Source organism: Nicotiana tomentosiformis, unplaced genomic scaffold (assembly GCF_000390325.3).
Source record: "Nicotiana tomentosiformis unplaced genomic scaffold, ASM39032v3 Un00216, whole genome shotgun sequence".
NCBI lineage: Eukaryota > Viridiplantae > Streptophyta > Magnoliopsida > Solanales > Solanaceae > Nicotiana > Nicotiana tomentosiformis.
In genome coordinates, this window is record NW_027174775.1 from 18,239 (window position 1) to 39,503 (window position 21,265).

The window sequence follows — 21,265 nt, forward strand, 5'->3', positions numbered from 1 at the left end:
CTTTGCTAGTGGTGAGTCAAGTAAACAAAATCTTCGAAGTCCGAGAAGGAAGAATGCAAAGGTATTTGGACAAACTACTTATCACTTTGAACCATTTCAAACAGTGGAGTCTACGACATGTTCCACGAGAACAGAATAACGAGGCCGATGCGCTTGCTAATTTGGGATCATCGGTCGAGGTGAATGGTTTGAACTCGGAAACTGTCGTTCAACTTTCAAGGTCTGTAATCGAAGAAGGGCACGCTGAAATAAATTCTACTAGCTTAACCTGGGATATGAGAAACAAGTATATTGAATACTTAAAAAACAAAAAGCTCCCTTTAGACCACAAAGAGTCCAGGACCCTTCGAACTAAAGCTGCTCGATTTATTTTGGCTGCGGACGGAACGTTATATCGAAGAACATTCGACGGACCGATGGCGGTGTGCATAGGTATGGGGGATACCAATTACATCCTCCGGGAAGTACACGAGGGCACTTGTGGCAATCACTCCGGTATCGACATGTTAGTTCGAAAAGTGATCAGAGCAGGGTATTATTAGATCGATATGGGCAAAGACGCAAAAGAATTTGTTCGTAAATGCGATAAATGTCAAAGGTTTGCTCCAATGATCCATCAGCCCGGAGAACAACTTCACTCAGTCCTATTGCCATAGCCATTCATGAAATGGGGAATGGACATCGTCGGCCCCCTACCATCGACCCCAGGTAAAGCCAGATTATTTTGTTTATGACTGACTATTTTTCCAAATGGGTTGAAGCGCAGGCGTTCAAGAAAGTAAGAGAAAAAGAGGTTATCAATTTTTTGTGGGATCATATCGTATGCCGATTCGGGATACCATCCGAAATAGTATGTGATAATGGGAAGCAATTCATTGGCAGCAAAATCACAAAATTTTTCGAAGACCACAAAATAAGAAGGATACTAGCAACCCCATACCATCCCAGCGGAAACGGACAAGCCGAATCAACAAACAAAACTATTCTTCAAAACCTGAAGAAGAGATTGAACTACGCTAAGGGAAAATGGAGAGAAATCCTGCCCGAAGTCCTTTGGGCATACCGAACAACATCGAAATCCAGTACAGGGGCGACCCCATTCTCCTTAGTATATGGCTCCGAAGCATTGATACCAATCGAAGCCGGAGAGCCTAGTCCCAGATTTCGATTCATGACGGAAGAAGCAAATAACGAGGCTATGAACACCAGCCTTGAATTATCGGACGAAGGACGAGAAGCTGCCCTCGTCCGGTTGGCCGCACAAAAGCAACGAATCGAAAGGTATTACAATCGAAGAACTAAACTTCGCCACTTTAAGCCAGGGGACTTGGTGTTACGGAAAGTCACCATCAACACTCGGAATCCAAACGAAGGAAAATTAGGACCAAATTGGGAAGGGCCGTACCAGGTGCTCGAGAACTTTGGGAAAGGATCGTACAAGCTCGGCATCATAAACGGCAAATAGCTATCAAGCAGTTGGAATGTATCACATCTAAAACGATACTACTACTAAGGTCCGACCTTTCCCATATTTATTCAACTGTCCCGTACAGAAGTTCGAACGAAGAACAGAAGTATTCTTTTACTCAAAAGCACGTGTTGCACTCTTTTTTCCTTAGACCGGTTTTTCCCAAAAGGGTTTTTTGCGGCAAGGTTTTTAATGAGGCAACCATCGATCGTGCTGCGCTTTCAGAACAGTATCTGAGGCTTTCAACCCTTAGCCCGAACGGCCTCGAATAGGGGGGGGGGAAGGGGCACCAGGGCCTCAAATACATCGAGTTCAGACGCAACAAAGTCTTCTCACAACAATAGAGGAAAAATTGTGAGAGCCAAAATGGTCAAAATGAACCATGCTCATATTAGATTGCCCCAAAACATATGTATAATGACTTGAGATTTATTATGCAACCAGAATTAACGATCACTCGAATATTAAGCCTACGGGCTACCACATTATCTCGAGTTCGAAATAAACAAGCCTACAGGCTATTTCAACATCGAGTTCGAAACGATCACTCAAATATTAAGCCTACGGGCAACCACATTATCTCGAGTTCGAAATGATCACTCAAATATTAAGCCTACTGGCTACCACATTATCTCGAGTTCGAAATAAACACTCAAATATTAAGCCTACGAGCTACTTCTATATCAAGTTCGAAATACTCAGTCGACCGTTAAGCCTACGGGCTACCACATTATCTCGAGTTCGAAATAAACACTCAAATATTAAGCCTACGAGCTACTTCTATATCAAATTTGAAATACTCAGTCGACCGTTAAGCTTACGGGTTATTTCAACATCGAGTTCGAAATAATCACTCGAATATTAAGCCTACGGGCTTCCACATTATCTCGAGTTCGAAATAATCACTCGAATATTAAGTCCACGGGCCACTTCTGCATCGAGTTCGAAATAAACACTCAAATATTAAAGCCTACGGGCTACCGAGTTCGAACAAGGACCCAATCGAATTTGAAACATTGAAAAAGCTACGTTTACTCAGAGTTTACGTTAACCACCACATTATCATCAACTCAACAAGCAAAACGTCACTCCAAATCTGATCGATCAAAATCGACCTTGGTATGTATATACAAAATTGCCTACGTAATTAATTTACAGATAATGAGAATTAGACTCTAAGCTTCTGGGTCGGGGTCTTCCCCACCCTCGGACCCGCTTTTGCTACCATCATCGTTATCATCATCATCATCATCAGAAGCCAAGGCTTCAGCTTCCGCTTCAAGCTCTTTTGCCTTTCTTACCTCTTCGGTAAAATCGAAACCTCGAGCATGAATCTCCTCAAGGGTCTCCCTCCGAGATCTACACTTAACAAGTTCGGCAACCCAATGAGCTCGAGCATCGGCAATCTTTGCCGCTTCCCGGGCCTCCACCTGAGCAGCCTCAGCATCAGCTCGATATACAGCAATAGACTTATTCGCCAAAAGTTTCGACGACTCAACCTCCGCCTTAGCCTCAGCAAGTCGTATCTCAAGCTCATCAATTTTCTTAGCCTGAACCGACACCTTTTGCTTGACGTTTCGAAGCTGAACGTCGGCTGATAATAAATTTGTTAAGATGGTTTCTTTCTCCGCTGTCAGGCGGTCAATAGTCTCCTTCCACTGGTTGCATTCGGTCCGGATTTGATCGACCTCCTCCCGAAGTAGCCCGATCTTCTCGATCTTTTGCTGCAACTGAGACAACGGAGGGTTAACTTCCACAGTCGAGGCGAATCCATACTTTAACAGAACGAGGCTCACCTGCTGATCGAGCTCGACCCTTTCTTCACGAACCTTAGCCAAATCCGCTTGAAGATCCTTTATAGCCTCCTCCTTTTTGCAACAAAGAAGTCGAAGGTCATCTCTTTCACCTAGGACCTTCCGGAGTTCGGCCTCATACTGGCTAAGATTAACTCGGAACCTACCGATGGCCTGCATAGTTATAAACTGTCATCAACACCAATAAAGCAAAAAGGGATCACCGATATGGGAACCGCCAAGTATGGAAAAGAAAAAAGAAGCCAAGTTTGGAAGAATCATTACCCGAGTAATAAAACGCTGAGCTTCCTCTAACAAAAGAGAAGCATCACCGATATCGGAACTGTCATCAACACCAGTAAAACAATCCTTAAAAGGATCCGCTGCACCTGAGCCAGCACCAATGTCGGGAGTCTTTAGTTCTCGAGCCTCCTTCAACGCCTCCTCAGAAAAAGACGAAAGGGAAGGTGAATGACCCATTGCCATTTCCCCGAGCAAATCACTCGGAGTACTCCGATCGAGACTTAGGTCTTCGGAACCAACCCCGATGGGCACGGCCGCCATCGGCTCAGCAACTCTAGCAACCTCGACTGCCTCCGTAGGTCGGACTATCAAAGCCGAGGAGCTATCTTCTTCTTCTTCTTCCTCCCTCAGTCGATGGACTGAGTCGATCGAAAGTGCAATGATTTTTCTTCTCACCTTTTGAGTTTTGGGCTTAGGATCCTCCGGCCGAGAGGAAGCCTTTCGTTTCTTTTCTTTCCCCTGTTCCAGGACCGGGGGCTGGTTTCCTTCATTACCGCTCAAAGGCCGCAAAATGGCATCCCTAGTTACACTTATATACAAGGGAAAAACTGATAATGAAATGAACGCAGAATATACCTCGAGGGAAACAGGAACCAAACCTCACCATGATTCTTGGCCTCCCATCTACCTTTAGCCAAATCACGCCAAGCGCGTTCGGCATAGGATGAAGTCGAGGCTAACTTTCGAACCCAATCCTCGAGATCAGGCACAGCTTGTGCCATCCAAGGTGCAACTGGACATCAGAAAATAATATTAACAAATACGGAAAAAGACACGAAAAGCAAACATGGATCACTTACGGTCGAAGTTCCATTTTTCAGGAAACGGCATCTTTTCCTCCGGGATAAGATCACGAGTCCTCACTCGAATATATCGACCCATCCAGCCTCGATCCTTATCTTCATCGATGCTCGACATCAAAGCCTTCGATGCCCGACGATATAGCCTAATAAGTCCACGATAAATCTGAGGCCGATACAGTCGTATAAGGTGGCTCAGAGAAAAATCCAACCCTCCGGCTTTGATAGAGAAGAAACGTAATAAGATGACTATACGCCATAAGGAAGGATGAATTTGGCCGAGGGTGACCTGATATCTCCTGCAGAAATCAAAAATCACGGGATCGACAGCTCCTAACGTAAAGGGATAGGTGTAAACACTTAAAAATCCCTCCACATAGGTAGTGATGCTCTTATCGGGGGAGGGGATTTGTAACACGACCTCAGAACCCCAGCCGCAGTCTTTTATGACGGCCTCGAGGTGAATCTCCGCTATAGAGCATGTATACATCGATACGTGCTCACACCGACCCAGAACTGATGAAGGGTTCTCCACCTTAAAATCAGTTTTTAAAGTACACGGGCCGGGAATATAATCTTGAACGGACGGCTCGGGCAGCGCCTTATCGTCACACAGCCGCGAGGAAGAAGCTTTCTCCTTGTGAGGTACGATTTTTGAAGTTTTCGCCATTAATATGAGAAGAAAAAATCGCAAAGAAAGGTGAAAGAGGGGACAACACCGTAACTCCGGTATAAGCGGCACTAAAGCAACGAAATAAGAGAAACTAATCAAAGGGAATTTGGGAAAAGAGGAAGCACAAAAGTGGAAAACATTATATGTGAAAACTATTTATAAGGCATGGCGATTCGTTTCTAGCGGTGGCCGACCACCGACTGACACACATTAAATGCCTCGATAAAACCAAATCGATGGGACAACTATCACGCACGTCATAGTCAAAGCCAATAGAAACGTCATTATCGATTCGGTCGAACCTTAGGGAAATCACATAGTTTCTCGTCATCTCCTTTCCAAGAAACGAGGGGGCTATCTGTATACGGTTAAAATCAAGCTTCGGTCATGAAGATCGATCGAGGATGGCATTTTAATCAAGGGGTATCTTCATGGAGACCCTGAAAGAATTCCGAGATGGGGGCGTCGAGCTCGGGCGTTCGAATCGACCGAGGTAACATCGACCGATACAGGTCCCGAACATCGATGCCCAAAACTGATCACCTAACTCGAAACCAAGGCCGAGGTTCCGATCCGATACCGAGCTCGAGTCGGTATCGAGTTCACAGACAAAAAGTTGTTACAACCGCACCAAATGAGAGAATCTCTGCGGGAATTAAGGAGGAGACACACCATCATGGGTCCTCCACTAGTAATATTTATTCCATCATGTTGCTATAGATAAAGTAGTGATCCTTGGCTATAAAAGGAAAAAGATAGTTTGTAATAGAAGGCACTTTTTGGCTAGGATTAAGAATTCATTGTGTTTATCTTTCTAAAGCTCACTAAATATCTTTGTTCATCATCTTCTATTTTTGTACCATAAATACGTGTATTGTTATTTTCAGATCAAAGGAATCTACTTGCCCTTAGAACCATATATAAATTCAACGTTATTCGATTCTTCGGGTAAACAATATATTTTCATAAATGATCTATGTCGATCTATCATATACAACTTTTGATAATCTTAAAGAATATCACAGGATAACATCGTCAGACCAATAAAATAAGTTTATTTACAACACACCCTTAATAATTTAGCTAAACAGATAATAATATCGAATTGTCTTATACATTGTATATGGTCAAAATCGGTTTCGACATTCGTACGATTGGTCAAGATGGGAACTTAATGGACCGAATAGCGTCTTCATAATATCGAGATGAGGTCTAAAGCCAGGTTACCGAACTTCGAGTTTCAGGGACCTATCAAATACCGAGCTCGAAGTCATTACCAAGCTCGAGTCCAAATCGAACTCTGATACGAAGCGGTGTTATCGAGCTTAAGAGCCAGAGACCGACCAATACCAAGCCCGAATCAATACCGGGCCCCGAATCAATATCTAGCTCGAGTCAGTATCGAGCTCTAAATTTGGAGATCGATCAATATCAAGTCCAATCAAGATCGAGCTCATAGACAAGAGCCGTTATAGCCGCACTAAGGGAGAGAATCTCGTCGGGAATTAGAAAAAAACTGATTTATCATGGGTTCCCCACTATGTATTTTTAATTATATCTAAAGTAGGATCCCTCCACTATAAGAGGGATGACTATATTTTTGTAAAGCAGGACCATCAAGGCAGTGATATAGAATATAACTTAGATACTGTTGATACACTCCCATTCTGAGAGATTATCCCTTTGAGCTTTATACATTGATTCATCTTGCTTATTCATCAATCATTCACCTTTTAACTTTATTTGTATTTCATTGTTTACGGTTAATATTCAACATTTCTACCCACTTTTACGATTTGTGTCAAGTCATACCACGTACCCTTAGAACTACGTACAAATTCAACTATATCTGTTTTTCGGGTAAACAGTTTGGCGCCCACCGTGGGGCTAAGGATAACAGTGGTTGTTTGGTATGAATCTCTACAAAATACATCATTTTACGCTTGCTCTTGGAAGTATCTTTGATTTCAGGTTGAAAACGACAAATTCTCAATTAATGGCCCTACCTATCGACAACGAAGTTGGCCTTCAAGATGAGAACATCAACTTAACCCCTAGGAGTGGAAGGCCACTCGTCGATCCCGTTGGAGCTCGGGTCGAAGAGCCAATAGACGTCAATTCACATGCGGCCATCGAGGCGAACCAACGTTCCGACCCTGAAAATAGCATTCATGGCAGAACTCGATCTGCAGCTCGAAATACCCAAAACGCTGAGGAAAACGGAATCAACTTGTATGATCTTCGAGATGTTGCAAGCTCAACAAGTAGCAATAGACCAGTTATAGAGCCAAACCCAAGCACCGACCAGACTCGAGCCCAGTCCACCCCAAGAAGTCACCCACAAAACGGGGCCAGCTATAGTAAGGTCAAATGAGCAAGAATCGGGGACTAATCCTGAAATTGTTAAGATGTTCGAAGAACTTACAAAACGAATAGAGTCAGGAGAAAGGAGGATCGAGGCAAACGACAAAAAAATGGAAACATATAACTCCAGAGTTGATCAGATCCAGGGGGCACCACCAATATTGAAGGGTTTAGATTCCAAAAAATTCATACAAAAGTCTTCCCCCCCCCCCGAGCGCGGCTCTTAAACCAATCCCAAAGAAGTTTCGCATGCCCGAGATTCCTAAATATAACGGAACGACCGACCCCAACAAGCATGTCACCTCTTACACAAGTGCCATCAAAGGGAACGATCTAGAGGACGATGAGATCGAATCTGTATTGTTGAAAAAATTTGGTGAAACCATGTCAAAGGGATCAATGATATGGTATCAATATTTACCGTCTAACTCTATCGATTCATTTTCTATGCTTGCAGATTCTTTCGTAAAAGCATATGCCGGGGCCATAAAGGTAGAAACCAGGAAGTCGGACCTATTCAAGGTAAGACAAAGGGATAACGAGATGCTAAGAGAATTCGTATCTCGTTTTCAAATGGAACGAATGGATCTACCACCAGTCACAAAGGATTGGGCCGTTCAAGCTTTCACTCAAGGTCTAAACGAACGAAGCTCGATGGCTTCATGGCGGCTGAAGCATAACTTAATCGAGTACCCAGCTATTACTTGGGCCGATGTGAACAATCGGTATCAATCCAAAATAAGAGTCGAAGACGGCCAGTTGGGTCCTGGGTCCGATACTAAAAGGGATATCGATCGAGAACCAAGGGCGAACAAGGATCTATATCGGCCATATAACGGAGATTGTAGGGGTAGCGAACCTTCACACAACCCCGTATGAGGTGAAAAGAAAAATGATCGAGGCCAAGGGTATCGGGGGTTAATGAACAAGAATGGGTTCGACAGGCATACCAGACCTAGGGAAGCACCTCGGTTATCGGAGTACAACTTCAGCATCGATGCATCCGTTATCGTGTCGGCTATCGGACGCATCAAAGATACTAAATGGCCTCGACCTATGCAGACCGATCCTGCCCAGAGGAATCCCAATCAAATGTGCAAATATCATGGCACTCATGGCCACCGAACGGAATATTGCAGGCAATTAAGAGAGGAGGTATCCCGGTTATTCAACAAAGGGCATCTTCGAGAATTTTTAAGTGACAGGTCCAAAAATCATTTCAAAGACAAGGATTTCAACAGGCGGAACGAATAAGAAGAGCCACAACACATCATCCACACGATCATCGGTGGGATCGATACCCCTCAGGGGCCGGTGCTTAAACGCACTAAGATGTCGGTTATAAGAGAAAAATAATTTCAAACTCAAGATTACGCACCCATAGGAACCATGTCCTTTAATGATGAAGATGCATAAGGAGTCATGCAACCTCATAACGACGCACTGGTAATATCTGTACTTATGAATAAAATTAAAGTCAAACGTGTGTTAATTGATCCAGGTAGCTCAACCAACATTATTAGATCGAAGGTCGTAGAGCAGCTCGGCCTGCAGAACCAGGTCGTACCCGCAACCCTGGTTCTAAACAGATTCAATATGGCATATGAAATAACCAAAGGCGAGATAATTTTGCCAATAAACGTGACCGGAACCATCCAAGAAACGTAATTTCACGTAATTGAAGGCGATATGAGGTACAACGCCCTTTATGGAATGTCGTGGGTCCACAATATGAGAGTTGTGCCTTTGACCCTCCACCAGGTTCTGAAATTCCCAACATCGGAGGGAGTCAAAATAGTTTACGGAGAACAACCGGCCGCAAGAGAAATATTTGCCGTCGAAGAAACAACTCTGATATCTTCACTATCATCGGGAAAGGGATCGGGTTCGAAGGAAGAACGGAATACTAAATAGCAATCACAAACATCAGCTCCGACCCAATTAGAGAAACGAAAGACTGACGAAGATGATGAACATGGGATCCCTCGATCCTTCGTGGTCCCCGATGATTCCGACGCTACTCAATCTACAGTCGAAGAACTGGAGCTAGTCATACTATTCAAATATCTGCCTGAACGAAAGGTATACCTGGGCACAGGGTTAGATCCCGAGCACAGGATAAAGCTTATTTAATTTCTTATAGCTAACATAGACTGTTTCGCTTGGTCCCATCTTGACATGACAGGGATCCCACCGGGAATCACCACTCATAAGCTAATCTTGGACCCAAGGTTTCACCCGGTAAAACAAAAAAAAAGGCCCCAGTCCGAGGTCAAACATGCTTTCATCAAAGATGAGGTAACCAAACTCCTCAAAATAGGGTCCATTCGGGAAGTAAAGTCCCCCGAATGGCTAGCAAATATGGTGGTAGTCCCAAAAAAGGGGAACAAGCTTAGAATGTGTATAGATTATAAAGACTTGAATAAAGCATGCCCTAAGGATTCTTTTCCTTTGCCTAATATCGACCGTATGATCGATTCCATGGCCGGCCACGAGACTCTTAGCTTTCTCGATGCCTACTCCGGGTATAACCAAATACAGATGAACCCGGAGGATCAGGAAAATACCTCGTTTATCACTAAGTACGGGACTTACTGTTATAACGTAATGCCATTCGGCCTAAAAAATGCTAGTGCAACCTATCAACGCCCAGTAAATAGAATGTTTGAAAAACAATGGAGGTTTATATTGATGACATGTTAGTTAAATCACTACGAGCAGAGGACCATTTAAAGCATTTGCAGGAAACGTTCGACATACTAAGGGAGTACAATATGAAGCTCAATCACGAAAAATGTGCTTTCGGAGTTGGCTCGGGCAAGTTTCTCAGCTTCATGATGTCCAATCGAGGAATCGAGATTAACCCCGTTAAAATCAAAGCAATCGAGGACATCACAGTGGTAGATAGTGTAAAGGTCGTGCAAAGGCTAACGGGGCGGATAGCCGCCCAGGGACGATTCATTTCGAGATCCTCGGATAAGAGCCACCGATTTTTCTCTCTGCTTAAAAAGAAAAGCAATTTTGCATGGACTCCGGAATGTCAGCAGGCTTTGAAAGAGTTAAAACAGTATTTATCGAGCCCTCCATTGCTTCATACCCCGAAGGCAGATGAACAAATCTACATGTATCTAGCTGTTTCGGATATAGCGGTAAGTGGAGTCCTAGTTTGAGAAGAACAAGGTACATAATTCCCTATTTATTATATCAGTCGAACTTTAGGTGAGGCCTAAATTAGATATCCACACTTAGAAAAATTAGCGCTTGCTTTAATAAGTGCCTCTAGGAAACTAAAACCATATTTCCAGTGCCATCCGATGCATGTTGTGACAACTTATCCTCTAAGAAATATTTTACACAAGCCTGAGCTCTCAGGTCAATTGGCCAAATGGGCCATAGAGATCGGCGGGTACGATATCGAGTATCGATCTCGAACCGCTATCAAATCTCAGATCTTAGCGGACTTCGTAGCTGACTTTACGCCAGCCTTGGTACCCAAAATTGAAAAGGAATTACTGATAAAATCGGATACCTCTTCGGGAATCTAGACCATCTTTACGGACGGAGCCTCGAATGCAAAGGGGTCCGGACTGGGGATCGTACTAAAATCGCCCACAGGTAATGTAGTTAGACAGTCTATTAAAACTACAAAATTGACTAATAATGAGGCTGAATATGAGGCCGTGATTGCAGGTTTGGAACTAGCTAAGAGCTTGGGAGCCGAGGTCGTGGAGGCTAAATGTGATTCCCTTCTCGTGGTAAATCAAGTCAACGGGACTTTCGAAGTCCGAGAAGATCGAATGCAGAGGTACTTGGATAAATTATAAGTGACTCTACATCGATTTAAGGAATGGACTTTGCAACATGTGCTTCGAGAACAGAACAATGAGGCCGACACTCTTTTGAACTTAGGTTCTTCGGTCGAGGATGACGAACTCAAATCGGGGACTGTCGTACAACTCATGAAATCGGTAATCGAAGAAGATTATGCCGAGATAAACTCCACGAGTTTAACCTGGGATTGGAGAAACAAGTATATAGAATACTTCGAGAATGGGAAACTTCCATCGGATCCAAAGGAATCGAGAGCTCTATGCACAAAAGCTACACGGTTCACCTTATCCAATGATGGAACGCTGTTCAGAAGGATGTTCGATGGTCCACTGGCAATATGTTTGGGACCGGGAAATACCGACTACATCCTACGTGAGATTCACGAGGGCACTTATGGGAATCATTCCGGTGCCGATTCATTAGTCCACAAAATAATCAGAGTAGGATATTATTTGATCGATATGGACAAAGATGCCAGGGAGTTCGTTCAAAAATGCGACAAATGCCAAAGACATGCGCCCATGATTCATCAGCCCGGGGAACTTATCCACTCGGTCCTAGCTCCTTGGTCTTTCATGAAATGGGTAATGGACATCGTCGGCCCCCTCCCATCGGCCCCAGGTAAGGCTCAGTTTATTTTGTTTACGACTGATTATTTCTCTAAATGGGTAGAAGCACAGGCTTTCGAGAAAGTCAGAGAAAATGAGTTTAATAGACTTCATATGGGACCACATTATATGTCGGTTCAGGATGCCATCCGAGATTGTATGTGACAATGGAAAGCAATTCATCGGAAGCAAAGTAACCAAATTTCTCGAAGACCACAAAATCAAAAGGATTCTATCAACACCTTATCATCCCAGGGAAACGGACGAGCCGAATCGACCAACAAAACCATCATTCAAAATCTTGAGAAAAGATTAATTGACACTAAAGGAAAATGGAGATAAATACTACCTAAAGTCCTATGGGCTTACCGCACAGGATCTAAATCGAGCACCGGGGAGACACCATTCTTGTTGGTTTATGGCGCCGAAGCTCTTATCCCGGTTGAGGTCGGGGAACCTAGCATCAGGTTTCGATATGCAACAAATAAGTCGAATAAAGAGATGATGAACACGAGCCTAGAATTATTGGACAAAAAATGAGAAGCAACTCTCGTCCGATTAACCGCCCAAAAACAGCGGATCGAAAGGTATTATAATCAAAGAACCAATCTTCAATATTTTAAATTCGGGGACTTAGTGCTAAGGAACCCTCAACACCAGAAATTCAAATGAAGGAAAACTGGGTCCGAACTGGGAAGGACCGTATCAGGTTCTCAAAATCGCCGGAAAAGGATCCTACAAGCTCGGTGTAATAAACGGCAAACAACTACCAAGCAATTGGAACGTGTCGCACCTAAAACGATACTACAGTTAAGGTACGACCCCAATATGTTCATTTATATCTCGAAATTAACCCTTGCAGGTGTTCGATCAGAAACAGGAGTGGGTTATTCAACTCAAAGCCTTTAGGCCTGAAAGCACGCGTTGCACTCTTTTTTCCTTAGACCGGTTTTGTCCCAAATGGGTTTTTCAGCAAGGTTTTTAATGAGGCAACCATTGATCGTGCTAACTTAGAACAATTCAACAGTATCCGGGGCCTTTTTACAATCAACCTCGAATACTGAGGGGGCCTTACCCTCGAATATATCAATTTCGACGTAAGAAAGTTACTTAATGACAACATGGTTTCGATATGAAAAATCGTAAGAGCCAAATGGTCAAAACTAACCATGCTCATGTAGTTTTCTCGATCCCTGGTACAGAACATAAACACATGTATAATGACATAAAGAGAATTTTTTACCGATATCTCATATCTCAGAATCCATCATCTATTTCGTGATCTATTATGCAAATAGGCTTAAGGTCCGACCATTATCCGATAAATCGGGGACTGCCAACCGAAAAATCAACGAGATCAAGTCCCACTAAGCCTACGGGCTACATCACTTCGAGTTCGAGCAAGCACTCACTCGACTACTAAGCCTACGGGCTACTCTTATTTTGAGTTCGAGCAATCACTCACTCGACCACTAAGCCTACGAGCTGCATTACTTCGAGTTTGAGCAAGCACTCACTCGACTACTAAGCCTACGTGCTACATCACTTCGAGTTCGATCAAGCAATTACTCGATTACTAAGCCTAAGGGCTACTCTTATTTCGAGTTCGAGAAATCACTCACTCGACCACTAAGCCTACGGGCTACATTACTTCGAGTTCGAGCAAGCACTCACTCGACTACTAAGCCTACGAGCTATATCACTTCGAGTTCGAGCAAGCACTCACTCGACTACTAAGCCTAAGGGCTACTCTTATTTCGAGTTCGAGCAATCACTCACTCGACCACTAAGCCTATGGGCTACATCACTTCGAGTTCGAGCAAGCACTCACTCGACTACTAAGCCTAAGGGCTACTCTTATTTCGAGTTCGAGCAATCACTCACTCGACCACTAAGCCTACTGGCTACATCACTTCGAGTTCGAGCAAGCACTCACTCGAATACTAAGCCTAAGGGCTACCCTTACTTTGAGTTCGAGCAAACACTCACTCGACCACTAAACCTAAGGGCTACTCTTATTTCGAGTTCGAGCAATCACTTACTCGACCACTAAGCCTACGGGCTACATCACTTCGAGTTCGAGCAAGCACTCACTAGAATATTAAGCCTAAGGGCTTCCCTTTCTTCGAGTTCGAGCAAACACTCACTCGACCACTAAGCCTACAGGCTACATCACTTCGAGTTTGAGCAAGCACTCACTCGACTACTAAGCCTACGGGCTACTCTTATTTCGAGTTCGAGCAATCACTCACTCGACCACTAATCCTATGGGCTACATTACTTTGAGTTCGAGCAAGCACTCACTCGACTACTAAGCCTAAGGGCTAACATTACTTCGGGTTCGAGCAATCACTCACTCGACTATTAAGCCTAAGGGCTACTCTTATTTCGAGTTCAAGCAATCACTCACTCGACCATAAAGCCTACGGGCTACATTACTTCAATTTTGAGAAATCACTCGACCATAAAGCCTACAGCCTATGGGCTACATTACTTCGAATGAGTTACTCATTATTTCCAGTTCGAACAAACACTCGACTATTTAAGGCTGAAGGCTATTCGAGCCCAACAAAGCAAAGGGAACTACCCACAAATCCCGAAGGCAACAATGATTACAATTCAAACTATTTATTTAGCTTAAAAGGCTATTTTGCTTCAAATGAAGAAAGTTTTATATTTACAAATCTTGTACAAAGGCAACTCAGCCAAAAGGAAGTTCTTTATACAAAGACCAAAAACGGCCTCAAAAGAACACAACAAACTACCTAAGGTCCTAAATGGCTCGATCTTCATCGGAGGCCATGCTCTCGGCATCTTCCTCACCTTCATACTCACTCGAGCTATCAGAGTCTTCCTCAGGAAAGGCCAACCTTCGAGCCTTGTTCTCCTCCGCCCCGGCAACTTCAATCTTGGCCCCAACATCGAAGCCCTAAGCACTGACCTCCTCGAGAGCTTCTCTCCGAGCTTGCCATTTTGCATGTTTGACCATGCTCTTGGGTTTGGCTTGGTTAACCTCAACATCGATCCCGAACTGAGCCACTTTAGCATCGGCTCTTTTATTGGCCTTGATCACCTCAGATCTGGCCACTTCAAGTTCATTAGCCAAGCCTACTTTATCAGTAATGGCCAAATCCAATCGATGCTGAAACTCTTTCATCTTCTTGATTAACCCCGAGGCATTCTCTTTCGCGGATCAAAGTTGGGCATCAGACAAATCCAACTGAGCTTGAACGGCTTCCTTTTTCGAGGCAAGGGTATCCATACTTTTTTTTAAAATTCTTCTGCCTCGGCCAATAGCCCATCTACCTGTGAGTTAAGCTATCTGATCTGCTCGATCCTCTACCGAACCTGTAGAATTGGATCATTAGTGGTTATCTCCTTTTCATCTTCACTATCATAGAAAATTCAGAATACATGCTCAACCATCTCCTCGTGCTCTTCCCGAGCTGCTGTCAAATCTGCTCGAAGGTTTTCACTAAGGAGCTTGTAAGAGTCACTCTTCTTAGTGAGGCTCCGAACCTCAGCATCATGCTCCTCTCGGATTCGAAAAAAGGCCTCGTGATGCAACACCGAAGCCTACAAACAGAAGGAAAAATGTTAGAATTACCTACAATTCTAAGTATAAAAGAAACAGCAAAGATGCCATCAGAGTTACCCGATTCAAAGCATGTTGGGCCTCGTTGAAGAGACAGGCGAGCCCCACCGCATTCATCACTAATTGATCCTCTTTGGTCACCAAGGATCGAAGGTAACTGGCAATCCCCACGGGGGGAGAAACAATTCGAGTATCCTCGGGTACGGAGAGCACTATCTTCCGCCTACAGTCGGGATCGACACTCGGGTCTGGGAATCGGTTCACCAGTTTATGAACTGATGAAGGCTCGGTAGGACCCGACCATGATGCTTTTTTGAGAATCGACATTCCACCAAAACCGATAACCTCATCCGAGGCAGCTGACTCGAACCCCTCCAAAAAATCGTGGATATCGGTCGACTCCTGAATGCCCTCTTAGGACCGACCCTCCAACATGCTGGCCTCTCGAATCATGGCATCCAAAATATGAGGGGATCCACTAATATCAACTATCCCAAACTCATCCCTCGAAATATCTTCTACTGCCCGAGAAGTCCTACACTCGGTCTCCCCTTCAATCATCTTAGCTCGAGAAGGGATAATCTCGGCTTCTTCTTGTTCTAGGATTATGGCCAGGATTCCCTGATTTGCTTTCGCCAAATCGGAAGACTATTGAATCACAACATTCGCCCGTACACAGGCTAAATCCTCCTCTCCTTCTTCGGGCTCGTCCCTTAATTGGCGGACCACTTCCGAAGGTACGACACCGGAGCCCCCGTTTGGCTTACGAGATCTCTTAGCCAGTTTTTTCTTTTCCAAGCTCGGGGAGCTCGGTACATCTTTTCTCTTCCTTTCTTTAACCTGATTCGGGGAAGGAATCTCTTCATCACTAGATGGAGGCCTCATGACTACATCCTTCCCAAGTCCTACAAAGGGAAAAAAGGGAGTAAGTAAATAAAGAAGAACAAAAAAATAGACAAATCGAGAAAGAGACTTACCATGACTATGGGCCTCCCATCGACCCTTTGATAATTCGACCCAAGCACGCTCGGAGTACGGTCTCTGCAGCACCAGAACTTCAACCCATTGTTTAAGATCCGGAATCGGTTTCGGCATTCGAGCTACGACTGTGATAAGAAAAGAAAAATGGATCAACAAAATGAAAGGCAATCACAAAATCAAAACGGGCAAACAGAAACGTTTACTCACGGCTCATATTCCATTTCTTAGGAAATGGCAAGTCATCGGCAGGGATCAGGTCCGAGGTTTTGATTCGAACAAAACGGTCCATCCAACCTCGATACCGAGTCTCATCTATGCTCGAGAACGGCATTTTGGTTGCTCAACGAGCAAGCTTGATTAACCCTCCTCGGTAAAGTCGAGGACTATAAAGGCAATAAGATGATCGACGGTGAAGATACGCCCCTCGATCTTGCTCGAGAAAAATCGAAGAAGAATCACTATCCTCCAAGATAAAGGATGGATCTGGCCGAGGGTCACGTCGTACCTCTTGCAGAAGGCAACGATGACGGGGTCTAGAGGGCCCAACGTGAAAGGATAAGTGTAAACACTTAAGAACTCTTCGACGTGAGTAGTAATAGATTTATCAGGCGATGAGATTACTACGAGTTTATTATCCCAGTTTCATTCTTGTATGACTTTCTCGATAACTTTCTCGGTAATTGAACACTGGTACCTCGATATCGGCTCACACCGACCCGGTACCGGAGAAGGCTTCTCAATTTTAAAATCACCTACAGTTGAACACCCTACCGGAATGAATTCCTCAGGGCGGGGATCCTCCACATCCTCGCCACCGGCGGGTCAAGATGAAGAAGCGACCTCTTTTTGTGGAACAATTTTAGACGTTTTTGCCATCTAAAATTCTGTGAACGAAGACCGGGAGTATTTGGTATTTTGAGAAGGGATTTTGCAGTAAAAATCATAGATTTGCAGATGAAAAACTCAGAAGATGCAAAAAGGAACTTAGAAGATTTGGAGATCTGAAAGTGAAAAATAGTGAAAAGAGGGGCTATTTATAGATTGGGCAATGGCGGTTCAATATCCGCAGTGGCCGACAATCGCCTCACACATTTAATGCTTTGGTAAACTGAACTGACGGGACAACTATCACATACGTCATGGTCAGGCTCGATGCAAATGTCAGTGTATATCTAATTGTGCCGTTGGAAAATCATGTCGTTTCTCGCCGTATCCTTCCCGAGAAACGAGGGGACTATCTGTATATAGTCAATTCTGATTTTGACCTTCGTACGATTGGTCAAGATGGGAACTTAATAGACCGAAGAGCGTCTTCATAATATTGAGATGAGGTCTGAAGTCAGGTTACCGAGCTTCGAGTTTCAGGGACCGATCAAATACCGAGTTCGAAGTCATTACCAAGCTCGAGTCCAAATCGAACTCTGATACAAAGCGGTGTTATCGAGCTTAAGAGCCAGAGACCGACCACTACTGAGCCCGAATCAATACCGGGCCCCAAATCAATATCTAGCTCGAGTCAATATCGAGCTCTAAATTTGGAGATCGATCAATATCAAGTCCAATCAAGATCGAGCTTATAGACAAGAGACGTTACATCCACACTAAGGGAGAGAATCTCGACGGGAATTAGAGAAAAGCTGATTTATCATGGGTTCCCGCCTATGTATTTTTAATTATATCTAAAGTAGGATCCCTCCACTATAAGAGGGATGGCTATATTTCTGTAAAGTAGGACTATCAAGGCAGTGATATAGAATATAACTCAGATACTGTTGATATACTCCCATTCTGAGAGATTATCCCTTTGAGCTTTATACATTGATTCATCTTGCTTATTCATCAATCATTCCCCTTTTAAATTTATTTGTATTTCGTTATTTATGGTCAATATTCAATATTTGTACCCACTTTAACGATTTGTGTCAAGTCATATCACGTACCCTTAGAACTACGTACAAATTCAACTCTATCCGTTTTTTTGGGTAAACATACATATAGTACAGATTGCATCTATGCCTCTTTTTGATTGAATAATTGTCTTCATATAGTATAAGAGATAGATAATATGTGAAAATCAATAAAATAGAAATATTAGAATAATTATGGATCAAAATGAAGAAGGCAAGAATATAAATCTAAGAGCCCGTTTGGATTGGCTTATTATACGTGTTTTAAAGCCATTTTGTAGTGTTAGGATAGAGTAAAAAAATACTTTTAAGCACTTGTTTTTAAGCTAAAATGACAAAAACAAGCCAAAAATCAAAAGCTAGAATTTCTAACTTATGGCTTAAAAGCTATTTTGGCTTAAAAATCGCTTAAAATAAGCTCATCTAAACGGGCTCTAATTTTGAATATTATGCTAGCACAAGTTGCTTTTTATACGAAGAAAAACACGAAATTTGATATATAGCTTGATACACCAACAATAATATTTTTTCGGTAAATAAAACTTCAAAAATCAAATTAGTTCATAATTTCTTCCACTATAAAGAAAGATCACTAATCTTTATTTAGTGAACGTTAATATTCATTGGTTCTTTTCATCATCTTTCTTTGTTTAACTGATTTATCTTCTTCCTCAACTGTGGTAGCATCAACATCTTCAAGTTCATATTTTTTTTGAGCAATTAAAGTTCTTCCTGTATAATTATACGTTTTAGTAATTTTTACACAAATTTCAAGTAGATGAATCAGTCGAGTAAACTCAGTTGAAGACAGAATTGCACTTTTCTTATCAATTTTGACAAAAGAAAAAATTAATTCTCTATGATTACTCAACACCAACTTGATTAGCATTAAGTTCCGAATTGCTGTCTTAAAATTCCAAAATACTACAGTATTAAATTAGAAGGGAACAAAAGAATATTGGCAGTACCTTTACGAATTCTAGAAGAAGCTGATACTTTGTATATGGTCGAAGTCGAACTCGACTACAACTGGGTAGGTTAGGCTTGTAACGTGGCGATCAATGACTGAAGATCGATCTCGAGTCCCACCGAGTTAGAACCCGAGGTGGGAAAGCCTGCCTTCGAGGAACATTGAGTCCATTGTCGACCTTAGCCTCGAACAAACGGAGAAACATTGGTGAGATAACTAACAGAAGACCAAAATATTCGCGACCGGTCGGATATTACGGCGGAAATCTCGACACGTAACAGCAATGAACCGTCAATCAGCAAATCAAGAGATTTTTACCTTTTATAGAAATGTACCTAGAGTAGGACTCCTATATAAAGGGGGTCTGATAATTCGTTCAACACATTGTAACACACATCCCAAAATAATATATTATTATTTCTAGTTCTCATTATTTGTCATTTTGTTCCGGCATCGATAAAAACGTTTCTGACTCGAGGGGGAGTAATCTTCAAGGCTAAGATTGTTCAACTTGTATGGTTTGCATTTACTTTTTCATCGTTTATTTCAATATTAATCTGATTTCTCATTTTGTATCAAGTTAGATCATGTATCCTTAAAACCACGTACAAATTCAATTGTTATCCGATTTTGAGTATAAACAGTTTGGCGCCCACCGCGGGGCTAAGGATAATAGTGGTTGTTTGGTACAAATCTCCATAACACACACTACTTTACACTTGCTCTTTGAAGTGTCTTTGATTCCAGGCTAAAACAAAAAAAATGTCAAACTCTCAATCAACACCCCTACAAGTGGACAACGAGTCCGGTCATCAGGGTAAAAATAACAATATAGCACCCGATAACGAGGTACCGCCAGCTGATCCCATTGGAATTCCGATCGCAGATACGATTGATGCTAATTCACATGTGGCTATCGACGCAAACTTGCCTACCGACCCCGAAAATAGCGTCCGTGGTGGAGCCCGATCGGCAACTCAAAACACACAAAACATTGAAGGGGACGGGAACAATCTACAAGTGATCTTCGAAATGCTGCAGGCTTAACAGGCAGCGATAGCTCAGTTGCAGAACTAAAGCCATGCACCGAGCAGGGTTGAGCCCGATCCTCCCCGGGAAGTCACCCGCAGGGATGAACCGGTCATAGAAAGGTCAAATGCACATGAATCGGGGGCTAACCCCGAGATCATAAAAATGCTCGAGAAACTGACAAAACGGATAGAATTAGAGGAGAAGAAAATCGAAGCTAATGACAAAAAGGTGGAAACCTACAATTCTAGGGTAGACCAAATCCAGGAGCGCCTCCGATATTGAAAGGCTTGGATTCTAGGAAGTTCGTGTAAAAACCTTTTCCTCCGAGTGCGGTTCCGAAGCCGATCCCCAAGATATTTCCGTATGCCCGAAATACCTAAGTATAACGGAACGACAGACCCAAACGAGTATGTAACTTCTTATACGTGTGCCATCAAAGGGAACGACTTGGAGGACGATGAGATCGAGTCTGTTCTGCTGAAAAGATTTGGGGAGACCCTGTGAAAGGGAGCTATGATATGGCATCATAACTTACCTCCTAATTCTTTTGACTCATTTGCTATACTTGCATATTCTTTCGTGAAAGCACACGCTAGTGCCATCAAGGTCCAGACTAGGAAATCAGACCTTTTTAAAGTAAAACAGAAGGATAACAAGATGCCTTAGAGAGTTCGTGTCCCGTTTTCAAATGGAACAAATGGATCTGCCACCAGTAGCTGATGATTGGGCCATTCAAGCTTTCACTCAGGGACTCAATGTTCGAAGCTTGGTGGCTTCACAGCAGTTGAAGCAGAACCTAATAGAATACACGGCCGTTACCTGGGCCGACGTGCATAACCGATATCAATTGAAAATCAGAGTCGAAGATGATCAACTCGGGGCCCCTTCGGGGTCTATTTATCCTGTCAGAACCCTCAATAGAATCAAGAGAGACATTGAT

At 43.2% G+C, this 21,265-nt stretch overlaps 1 protein-coding gene across 1 annotated transcript; it reads right to left on the reverse strand.

The window, feature by feature from the left end:
- Window positions 1–208: 208 nt before the first annotated feature.
- Window positions 209–14,997, reverse strand: LOC117275214 (protein WEAK CHLOROPLAST MOVEMENT UNDER BLUE LIGHT-like 3). Its single transcript, XM_070192516.1, has 7 exons — window positions 14,782–14,997; window positions 13,009–13,033; window positions 4,246–4,297; window positions 3,547–4,084; window positions 3,265–3,435; window positions 2,851–3,198; window positions 209–268 (listed from the first exon to the last, which is right to left on the reverse strand). Exons 1-7 carry the CDS (start codon window positions 14,995–14,997, stop codon window positions 209–211), a joined length of 1,410 nt encoding a protein of 469 aa, XP_070048617.1.
- Window positions 14,998–21,265: the final 6,268 nt, after the last annotated feature.